The sequence below is a fragment of the Delphinapterus leucas genome, chromosome 1 (genome assembly GCF_059928025.1).
Source record: "Delphinapterus leucas isolate spDelLeu-1000000601 "Yukka" chromosome 1, BTC_Dleu_Yukka2, whole genome shotgun sequence".
Lineage (NCBI taxonomy): Eukaryota > Metazoa > Chordata > Mammalia > Artiodactyla > Monodontidae > Delphinapterus > Delphinapterus leucas.
In genome coordinates, this window is record NC_143129.1 from 142,735,777 (window position 1) to 142,747,893 (window position 12,117).

At 42.9% G+C, this 12,117-nt stretch overlaps 1 protein-coding gene across 1 annotated transcript in view; it reads left to right on the forward strand.

The window, feature by feature from the left end:
• FYB2 (FYN binding protein 2) overlaps nucleotides 1-12,117 on the forward strand; it is a 106,172-nt gene that overhangs the window by 44,324 nt on the left and 49,731 nt on the right. Inside the window, 3 exon segments of the mRNA XM_089911313.1 lie at nucleotides 1,254-1,995; nucleotides 6,076-6,393; nucleotides 8,036-8,069. Coding sequence (XP_089767439.1) covers nucleotides 1,254-1,995; nucleotides 6,076-6,393; nucleotides 8,036-8,069 — 1,094 coding nt within the window.

The following is a 12,117-nucleotide window of genomic DNA, read 5'->3' on the forward strand; positions in this document are numbered from 1 at the left end:
CCTTTAAGATGATCAAGAGAAGATGGTGGCTCTTACTTTGGAAATGGCTCTATTAGATGTCCTCCCGCGCTCTATCTCCTCCCCCTCCAACCTCCTCTGAAGATGGAAAATGACAAACGCACTTACAAAAGTAAATTAAATCTCGTGAGAGAAAGGGGGAATCTGGGAAGAGCACAGAGCAGGAGTCAAGCCTAATCCTACCTATGTAGTAGACCACCAACTCACTGTATAATCCCAGGCGTGTCCCTTCCTCTGCCCAAAGGGCTGCGCTTCTATTACTACCCCCATTTTCATATACTGAATTTGAGCTGAATTTAGAAAGTGGAACACAGTCTCCCAAGGGGAGTCAAAAATACAAGAGCATCATCTCGTCTCTTATGAGTAGCTTTTATTTACTATGTGTCAGGCACTGTGATGGACACTTTACATATGGCACCCCTCATCCTTCTGCCACTTGCAAGTTATTTCTATGATGAGACTGCACTGATGATACCAAGTTTCCCAAAGTATTTTTCTAGATGATAAAAGAGCAGAGTCTGAATTTGAACACAGACCTGTCTAGTTCCAAAGATTGCTCTTTTTTCCACCCTATGGTGTTAAGTTCAACAGCCAAGTTATGAGGAGCTGTGGAAGCAATGTGGAGTCAGGGAGGAGTTAGCTCTATGTGTCAGCCACAGGGGGAATGTTGATGGAGAAGGTGGGCGTTACTGTTGGAAGAAAGCAGTTGACAAGTATACGGGGGATGCACTTGGGGGAAGCAAGAACACATGAGAGAAGTCAGGGTGGTGGGGAGTATAAAGTTACAGGAAAACTGTAAATTATCCTGTTTGGTTTAAGTGTGATTATGTTGACCTATGGCTGGAGATCATAATTCTGCCCTCTTTAAGATCAGAATTCCACAACTTTTGCCAATGTTCTTGAATGTCACGAGAGGGGTTTATGTGCATAGGCAGCAGAGAGCCACCAAAAGTTTATATCAAGGGATTTATCAGTAATTGTTGATACTATCTCTTTTACAAGCGTTCTTTATATGTTGTGAAGAAATTAAACATACCCGAAGTGTTTCAGAGAGCACACAATTGTTTTCACTCTGCCTCACATAGACAATAGCATTACTGGCTGGTATGACTCAATAGATAAGTGATGGCATTACATCAGCACCTACAGCCTCTTAGCAGGCACAGTGAAGTCAGCTAATCATGCTGCTTTCTTCCTAGAGTAACAAGACATTACGGTTTTCTTTTATGCTCTAGGAAGTGTTAAGAAACTTCAAGGAAATTCGAGCCAAATTTCAAAAGCTCGATGCGCCATCTCTTCCAGGACCTGTTAAATTCCCAGAAGGTGTTTCTCAAAAGGGTGACACTGGAAGCAGACAGTCCACAAAGACTTTGGCCAGTGGGAAACACCCCTCTTCCAACCACAATGAGCCCCTACCCAGTTGTGCCAGTGGTGACTCCCAGACTCTTAAACCCCAGAAAGTGAAGTTGGCTCAGAAGAGCGAGACTCAGAAATGTTCTAATTCCCTGGAACCTCCTGGGAATTCTTCTGGTTCTTCAGTAAATTCACAGAAGGCTTCTCTGCTGTTAGATGTGAATCAGTCAAATGCTGAGATAACCAATAAGAAAAAAATAATGGTGAACAACAGCTTCAGAAACAAGCTCTGGAACTGGGAGGTTTTATCTCAGAAAAGTAAGATGTCATCAGTCTTTATCCCTGCCAGTTGTGGAAGCAGGGCCTTTCATCTGGAAGAGCAGAAAAGCATGGGGCTTACTCCAGAGGAGCCCAGGAAAAAGATGGAAAGAAAAGGAGCCCAGACCCTTCCTTCCCAGAGGCGCTTGATGTCCCAAAGAAGATTGTGTGCCACCTCTGAAGATCCCACTGTTCGACTTTCTCAACATAGCAGGAGGAGCCCAGCAAACCCCAGTCCTGAGAAGAGCCCGGCAGGGAGCACCTGCCACCCTGTCTATGATGGTGAGCTCACCAGCCAGGCCCCAGGTGAGAAATCGAATCCCCACAGGCCTGGGGGGAAGGGGCACTGTGTTTCTAATTTAGAGCTTGCTGGCTTGGGATGGCCACATACGTGAGCTGGGCAATGTTTGCTTCAAACTCCAGCACAGGTATTCTAGGCCCATTTGCTAGGTTATAATTTCAGGTTTGGGTAAAGTGATTAATCTCCTGGAATTATACGGAGACACAGTTGGGGCAAACTTGGATTTGAATCTTAGCTCTACTTCTTACAAGATGCATGAAATCGGACAGTCTGCTTAACTTCATAAAGCCTGGTCTGCTCTCCTATCAATCGATCCATCACCAATCTTCCTTGTCTTGGTAAATAGCCTGGTTGCTCAGGCCAAAAATCTAGGAGTCATGCTCTATTCCTGTCTCCCCATCATTCTTTGCAACTAATCCATCAGCAAGCTCTTGGTTCTATCATCAAACTATGTTCTGAATCCCTCTACTTCCTTCCATTTCTGCCTTCTGCCCATGTCTACACCACCATGGACCATCTCTTGCCTGGACCTGCTTTCACACTCTTGCCCTCTTATATTGTACTCTCCTCCTCGCAGGCACAGTGATCCTCTAAAGCATAAATCCAATCATGTCACTCCCCAGCTCATTTCAACCACAGCCATATTACAGTGGCTCATATGATTTGCTCCTTGACTACCTCTCTTACCCTCTCCTCTCTCACCACATTGGCCTTCTTGCTATTCCTTAGATACACCAAACTATTTCTACCCCAGGACCTTTGCACCTGCAGATCCCTCTTCTGGAACATGTTTCCCCTAGGACTTTGATGTCTCACTCCCTCACTTCATCAACGTCTCAGCTCAATGTCACCTGCTGTGAGTGGACCTTGTAGATCGCTCTATCTAAAATAGCCACCCCACCGCCAGCATTCTTTATCTTCCTACATTGCTTTGGTTTCCACCGCCAGCATTCTTTATCTTCCTACATTGCTTTGGTTTTCTTCGTATCACTTATCCCTATCTGGTATATTATTATGTATTTGTTTGTTTATCTGAGTAAAATATAAGTTAAGTGAGGATAAAAACTCTCTTCTTTACCACTGTATCCCCAGAACCTAGAAGAACAAGGCCAATTTCAGTGGCTCCTCAAGAAAGTATTTTCTGAATGATTGAATGCACGGATGGATGGATGGATGGATCTCCTGCTTATAATCTTATATGGTTTCTCTTTGCACTCAGAATAGCATCTAAACTACTTACTGACTTCATAGCTCTGCTTCTTTTGGTCCCTGCTTATGTCTCTGACTTACCTCCTGCTCTCTTCCCTGGTTCACTAGCCCACAGATAGCACCCTGAATTTCTTGCTGTTCCTTAAACAGACTTTGTTATGACTCAGGACCTTTGCAATTGCTGTTCCCTCTTCCTAGACAACTCTTTTCTTTGATCTTTGTATAATTGCCTTTAGATCTAAGTTCAAATGACACTTTCCCAGATAAGCCCTCTCTAGCCAGAGATCTCCATCTAAAGACCACTACCTCACCACCAAGAGTTCACATTCTTTCATATCATCATTATTTCCTTTATAGCACTAATAGATTGCTATGATTTTCTTTTTTGGGTTGTTTTTATTGAAGTATAGTTGATTTACAATGTTGTATTAGTTTCAGGTGTACAGCAGAATGATTCAGTTATACATATATATGTGTTTCTATTCTTTTTTAGATTCTTTTCCCTTATAGCTTATTACAAAATATTGAGTAGAGTTCCCTGTGCTATACAGTAGGTCCTTGTTGGTTATCTATTTTGTGTATAGTGGTGTGTATATATGAATCCCAAACTCCTAGTTTGTCCCCCCCGCTTCCCACCGCCCGTCTGTGACTTTCTTATCTGTTTATTTGTTTGCATATTTATCGTCAGTCTCCTCCTATTAGAATGAAAATTCCTGAGGGCAGAACTCTATGTGTTCTTGCTCTTAACTCTAGCCGCAGCCCCTAGAACAATGCTTGGAATATAGTAAATAGTTATTGATGAAGGGATGGAAACGAAGAGAGGATGAGTGGGAGGAAGGAGAGATGGGAGGAAAGAGAGGGCTAGATAACCTACCTGATGGAGCTGTCGGGAGGATTAGGGGGAACCTATGTAAACTGCTTGACGCAGTGCCTGGTAAAGATTAGGAGCTCAGCTCGTAAGTGATCATCCACTTTCACCGTCTTCTCCCTAAGTTGATAAAGACTAAAATCTCTGACATTGCGGCTTATAATTCAAGCCTTAGAAGGATGCAACTCTGGCCCTGACTACGTAACCCCTGCTGGTAGGGCTAGAAGGAAGCCCCGCTCCCGCCTGCAAAAGATAGCAGGGCTTTGAGGAGGTCGCACTGAGGTACTTGTGAAACACTAGCCAACTTCTCTAGTTTTGCCATGTAGTCAACCACTGTATTATGTAAACCAAAAAAAAAATCAAGGCACTTGAATGATATAAGATTTGGGGCTATTTTCAGTGTAAGAGGCAGATACAGTGTTTATATATAATGTTGAAATTTCTGTTGGTTGGCTTATCAGTGCAGAAAGACAAAATACGTGAACTTGGGACTGTCCTGGAAAATTCTAGGACACAAAATCCACAGGTGCCCAGGTACCACAAAGCCAGCCTTGAAGCCTGTTCTAGGCATTGAGCCCCGGCAATCATTGACGAATTGTTACTCCGCTTCATGGCTCCCGTGTTAGTTGCCCGTCATCAGTGCCTGAAGAATCCTTTCAGGGAATAATCATTGTCCATTTCCCCTGATGCAGGCCCTGTGTTTGGTGCTGGGGGGAGGTCACTGGGGCCTAGTCCCTGACCTCGAGGAGCCTACATTCAGTGGGAAGATAGACCGGCTCTTTTAATATGCCACCACACTGATGGAGAAGTGGTAACAATGTGCTAGGGGATACAGAAAAAAGAGTGGTTGATTCTGAGTTTGTTTTCTGGTAGAAATCAAGAAAGACCTCCTAAAGGAGGTGTCATTGGAGCAGGGCCTTAAAGAATGAGTCAGAGTTCGCCAAGGGAGAAGTGAGGGAACAGCATTCCAGAACCAGGAGGAATGGCATGAACAAAATCTTGGATATATGAGAGCTATTTAAGGCTTCTAAAGTTAAATCTGGAATGCTGTTCCAGATATATATATATATATATATATATATATATATATATATATATATGGCTCATTTTGCTGTACAAACACAACTTTGTAAATCAACTGTACTTCAATTTAAAAAGTAAATTAAAAAAAATAGACACTATAAAAAAAATCAAATCTGGAAAACGGAGAAGCCAGTGGTTGTGAGTGAAAGATGTTAGGACTTAAGGTTGGGGAAGGAGGGTGGTAAAGTGTGATAAGAAAAGAAATGTAGATTGAGGCTGTGTGGTGTTTAAATGCCAGAGTATGGAGTGAGTGGACGGCAGCTGAGGAAACTGGGCTTCATCCTCTGGGCAGCTGGCTGGTGGCAAGACCGGGTTTGAACAGGGAACCCTATCTAAAAAAAAAAAAAAAAAAGTGACTATATGTGTATGTATAACTGATTCACTTTGCTGTACACTTGAAACTAACACAACATCGATTGTAAATCAACTATACTTCAAGAAAAATTATGTATTTATTTTCTTTATTTTGGGGGCTGTATCAGGTCTTCGTTGCGGCGTGAGGGCTTCTCCCTCGTTGTGGTGTGTGGGCTTCTGTCTAGTCGTGGTGCACAGGGTTTTTCTCTCTCTAGTTGTGGCGTGTGGGCTCTGTAGTTGGCGGCACGCTGGCTGTCTCGTTGGGGCGCGCAAGCTCAGTAGTTGTGACGCGTGGGCCTAGCTGCCACGCAGCGTGTGGGATCTTAGTTCCCCGACCAGGGATTGAACCTGCGTTCCCTGCATTGTAAGGCGGACTCTTCACCACTGGACCACCAGGGATGTCCCTTCAATAAAAATTTTAAAAACAAAAAACAAAAACAAAAAAAGATCAGGTCTGCATTTTGATCAGGACACTCTGTCTGCTGGGTGGAGAATAGATGGGAGGGGAGTGAGGCGGAGGCCAGCCATGAAATGGAAGTATTAACCTACATTTTGGACTGTTTATGCTCAGAGGACCAGCCAGATGTCAGTCATCCACAACTTCCCAACACCAAGCCACTGCCTTCCGTCAAGTCCCTGGGTCCTCCTCCCGCAAAGCCACCGAGGCCCCCGTTTGTGAACCTCCAGGCCTTCCAGAGGCAGGCAGCTGCTCTTCCCAAGACCCACAGGGAAGGTAAGGAAATGCGCAGGGCCTCGTGCACAGCCAGCCAACAGAAGTCATGGCTCCCGTGGCCAGATCCCCGTCACCTCCCCCTCTGCATTGACTCCCAGGGGACAGTGCCAGACTGCTTTTCTGTGGGGCTGGACATCCATCACTGCTTATTCTCACGTAGAGGCTGTGGCAGCTCGCCTGTGAAATGACAAATCTGTGGGAATTGGCCCCTTATCGCTCCTGGGCCAGCCTGCTTCCCCTGAGAGCACTGCATTTGATCACTGGGAATCTGTCCAAGAGGAAGAAAACAAAAAGTAGCTGAGGAGGGAGGCAGGGAGTCTTTGTTTTCCTACAAAGCCCATGTTGTCAACACAACCAAGTGCAGTAGGAGAGGGGGAGGAAGTGAAGAGAGGAAAGTCAGTGTGAACTTGACCTGGGATCATGCTGGGAGTCCCTTGGGCCTCTGTGATCTGCCTTCAGGAATGAACTGAAGGGCCCCTACCCCTGCCCCCATTTGTCCTTTCCGGGACCTGCAGCATCCTTGGCAGCCATCCTTCTGTGCTCTTGTGTGTTTTCCTCTACTATGTAAAGGGAACCACCCTCTCACCCCTCTTTTCCCCCCACTGCAGCCTGATCCTGTTGACACTGGAAACACCTTCGCTTACATTTGCTCTAGTGAAACACAAGGTGAACATACACTTTGGGGTGATGCGTAGTGCTGTGCTAGCATTTGTCTTACTGTGGCCACGAGTGCCTGTGGATGGTACACTAAAAGAGCTAATTCTTCGTTCATTTATTCTTAGTTTGTTGTCTGTTCATTAGACTGCTTTGGGCAAACTTTGGGTGAAATTTCTTTAACTCAGTGATTCTCAAACTTCAGCATGCATCAGAGTTAGCTAGAGGACTTGTTAAAACACAGCTTACTGGGCCCAACCCCGGAGTTCTGATTCAGTTGGTCTTGGTTTGGGGCCTGAGAATTTACCTTTTGAACAAGTTCACGGCGAGATGCTGATGTTGCTGGTCCAGGGACCACACTTTGAGAACCACTGCTATAAGTCATCTGAAGTCTTATCCTAAAAGAAAATCCTATAGCGAGAAATCAAGCTCTGCTAAGTATACTTTGATAATATGGCCACCTCCATATCAAAGAAGGCTCAGTATGACTTTTATAAACATTAAATAATTCAGGCCTCAAACCGTCTCTCTGAAAGAGAAGAAGGTTGTCAGAGAACAGAGAACATAAGACTAAGATTTTGGGAATAAAATGGGCTTTGTCAATCCCAGCTCTCCCCTCGCTAGCTATGTAAGTCTGGGCACAGTACTCACTGAGCCTCATTGTCATTATCTATAAAATGGGGATGATAATAACACTCGATGATCGTGAGGAGAAATGAGATGAGGCCTGGGGAGACTTTGAACAGTGCTTGGCACACCGGTAATGCTCAATAAAGGCACTGTTATCATTAACTCAAACACACACTGAGCAGCTATACTCTCTTTGCCAGGCTCCATGATAGAAACAAGAGATTAAGAGGTAAACCCCACAGGGGCTTACCTGGAGGTAAGCCCCTCCAGGGCTCAATACAGGGGATTGCACTCATAAATAAACACCATAAAGTGTAGGTGAACACTGCATGCAGGACTGATGGTCCCCGGATGCCAGGGGGAGGGGCGGCTTGGGGCACAGGTAAGCTGCCCTTCTACATTTTGTCTCTGGGTGGGGGGAGGAGGTGGCGGGGTGTGGTCATTGCACAAACAATTCACTTAAACAGGCTGCCACTGAAACCCCTCTTTTTCACGCTGCCTCTTGATCTTGCAGCAGCTGGGGAGGAAGGCGACCTGCCTCCAGAGAGGTGAGTACCTGTTTTTCAATTGTGTAGGAGCGTAGCCCATCAAGGAGGCTGCTTAGCCTGCCCAAAAGCAGGCAGTAAGCACACGCCAGGTGTCTGTATTTCTCAGAAGAGTTGCAGGAAGAGCAGATTTATAAGCACCAAACTGCAACTTTGGATTAAATGAGAGATTCAATAAACTGCATTTAAAAACCAGGCTGGCGTTAAGTTGCAAAGATGGTCATCTGAGGCCCTTTTACTTAGGATACAGTTGGGTTCAGTAAATTGAAACATCAGCCTCTGTAGTAGTAAATCAGATTAGAGGCCACAGAGTGCTGTGGGCAGCCAGTGTGATGTTAGGAATCGGTAATGGGGCAAAGGACCTTCTGGTTTTGGTGCACTCATCGTGAGACTTTGGCCATGAAGTGTCAGTGCGTTAATCACTCAGCCATGTACTATCTGTTGAGCCCTCTGCTGTGTCATGCATCAAGCTGGCTACTGTATACAGATGTTCTCACTTCCTCTTCTCAAGAACGCTGTGAAGTTGCTGCCCCTGTCCTCATTTTACAGCTAAAGATAGTTGGCCTCAGAGAGTTTGTCACTTGCAGAGGCATGATTCCAACCCAGGTGTGCCCAAACTATTTTTTTAACTGAGATATAATTGATATATAACACTGTATAAGTTTGAGGTGCACGGTGTATTGGTTCAAGACACTTATATATTACAATATTGTTACTACGGTAGTATTAGCTAACACCTTTATCGCCTTGCATAATTATTTCTTTTTTGTGCTGCAAGCAGTTAAAAATCTAGTCTCTCAACAGCTTTGAGTTTATAATATAGCATTATTTTTTTTACTATAATCCCTATGTTGTACATTGAATCTCCAGAACTTATTTATCTACAGGTTGCAAGTTTGTACTCTTAAACAACATCTCCAATTTCTCCATTCCCCAGCCCTTGGTAACCACCATTCTATTTTCTGCTTTTACAAGTTCTGTTTTTTTTTTAAGATTCCACATATAAGTGATATCATGTAGTATTTGTCTTTCTCTGTCTGACTTATCTTACTTAGCATAATGCCTTCAGGGTTCATCCATGTCTTTGCAGATGGCAAGATGGCCTTCTTTTTCAAGGTTGAATAATATTCCATATATAAATGTGTGCATATATATATATATATATATCACATTTATAATATTACATTCATATATCTATAATATTATCTATTGCATTTACACATTTATATATATAATATATAGATTATATATATATATATGTATATATCTCATATCTTCTCTACCTATTCATCTGTGGACACTTAGGTGTCCATCCATATCTTGGCTATTGTGACTAATGCCACAATGAACGTGGGAACTCAGGTATTTCTTTGAGATCCTATTTTTGTTTCCTTCAGGTGTATACCAAGGTATAGGATTTCTGGATCATATGGCAGTTCAATTTTTAAGTTTTCAAGGAAGCACCATACTGTTTTCCATAGTGGCTGTACTAACCGGTATGCCCAAACTATTTTGACTATACAGACTCCTTCACAAAGATGCTCCTGTTCTCAAGAAGGTCAGTCTTAGAAGGAGAACTAAACATAAAAATAAATAATCATACTACTTATTCATTCATTAAATGTTTATAATAGTAGAATGTGTTACATTTTGTAATAGAGAAAGGTATAAGTTTCAGAGGTTGCAAAAATGCAGAGGGATCATTTTTCCTTGGGAGGGTCAGGCAAGTCTTTATAGAAAACATATGAGTTGTCTATTGCTACAGTAATACTGCATAATACCAACAGAACATCAACAGTATACAAAGTGACTGTGGGTTCGGCTGATCTGGGCTGGGCTCAGCTGGTGTGGCTCACATGTTGAAGACTATCTAGACAGTTTTGCTGATACTGAGTCAGAGTGGAAGGGCATTGAAGCTTTACATGGCAGTGGGCAGGGATCCATGAAGGGGTGAAGAATAAGGGCATTAACTCAATCAACCTAACAGTAAAGAGGAAACATTTGAAATAAGTATTGAGGATAAACATCTGTTGGAAAACATGGGAAGGTACACTATAGGCAGAGGCAGGAAGTGTGGAGTAACAAGTCTTCTTTTGGAAACTAGAATTACTTGAGTTAGAGTATAGAAAGTATAGTAAGGAATGGAAAGAAATGGGAGGGAGACAGGAACCAAATCATGGAGGATCTTGTACACTAAGGACTTGATACAATGCTCTTGTTCAACAAGGAACAGACCGAATGATGCTAGAAAAGATTCATGTGCTCTAGGAACTCCTGGTTCAGTTGTCTGTTTGAAAGAGTTCAAGGATGGCATGAGGTAGGTCAGTGGAACCGCCTTCTATGTGCATTTATATGAAAGAGGGAAAAAAATTTAGAAGGCTTGGGAGATGATTTGCACTATTTACTCAATGAACATGGGCCTCAGTATCACAGTTTGAGGGGACAATGTAATTCTGCTGTGCTCTGAGTCAGTCTTAATTCCCTCTTGCCTCAGATACTGTGAGCACCTCAGTATGGTTATGAGTGTGATTCGGCACACTCGTAAGCTAGTGTTCAGCTAGATATGCATTTTCCCTACAGCTTGGCTCTAAACTAAGCTGACTCCTTCTCTGGCACTTTAATCATCCATTTCAACATGGGGGGCAAACTTGCTGTGATAGGCAAGTATTGGGAAACTGTAGTCAGCCTCTAACGTGACACCCTCTTCCTAAGGGATTTACAAGGACAGTTTCTCTATTCTGTCCTTTCACACTGACTTTAGAACCCTAACCTCATCTAAAATGAGACTCACTATACTTCGGTTATGATATGGGCCATACTGCTATAAGAGTGAAAGACAAGAGATGAAGAGGCACCAGAATACTTAGGCGTGGCTTCGTAGAAGGAAAAACACCTTGAGATGTATCCTGTGTGCTAGGTCAGGATTAGGTAGGCTTACTTATTTGTTCCCTTTTGTGTGATTGTAAGATAGGTGAGGGCAGGGTTTTGTCCCCAGAAATAACCACATTCTTGACTGGTAGTTGGTAGATGGATGGATGGATGGACAGATGGATGGACTAAAGGACAGAGCAATGGATGGTCAGTATAGAGCTAGAACATGATTGAAAGCAAGGTGGTAGTAGTAAAAAAGAGGATATAAACAGACAAAAGAAGTATGCTGATGTGGAAAAGTAAGAGATGACATTAGATCCTGAAATACATTAAGTGCCATGCTAAGGATTTTGAATTTTATCTTGTCAATGATAAGAAATTAGTTTGAACAAGTAAATGCCATGATGCTAAGCAGCCTTAGGTACAACTTCTATGGAAATTGGCGCTTGTTTGGGAAGAACATCTTCCATGTTCATGGTATTAATTTTCAATAAAGATATTAGATTAGAAATAGAATATGTCAGATCTTATTACTGGAAGGAGACATGGCAATTATCTAATGCAGCCAGGCCATTACAGCATAATGTTAACAAAAATCTGGGCTTTTCATCTAAGCCTTACCATTTAACACCTATGTAGTACTGGACAAATGCCTTAACCTCTGTAAACCTCAGTTTCTACTTATGTAAAATGGGATATTGATAGATCCTAACTCATGCAATTGTGGTGTTGGTTAAATGAAGTAATGATTGTAAAGTGTTTAGCACATTACCTAGCATCTAGAGAGTGCTCAATACCGTTTACTTGGCTGTTATACAACCTCCCACCAAAGGCAAGAATTCATGCTCAGAACCTTAGTCTCTTCAAAAATCCTTTGATGGGGAGCTCATTGCCTGGAGAGTCCAGTGTTTTTCTTTGTTGGGCCAGATTTTATCCACTGAACATATATTTATTGAGCATCTACTATATGCCAAGCCCTCTTATATACATTGAGAATACAGCAGTGTATAAAATATCTTACATGTACCCACACACACATTTGTTCGTTTGTTTATTCAAAAGTTCTTCAAGTTGGGCTGGAAAAAGAAATGACATCCTTACTCTAGATTCCCAACCATCCCTCCAAGATCTATTCATTGGTATAATAGATGTTGTCTTTACTTCTTCTTTACATGACAGT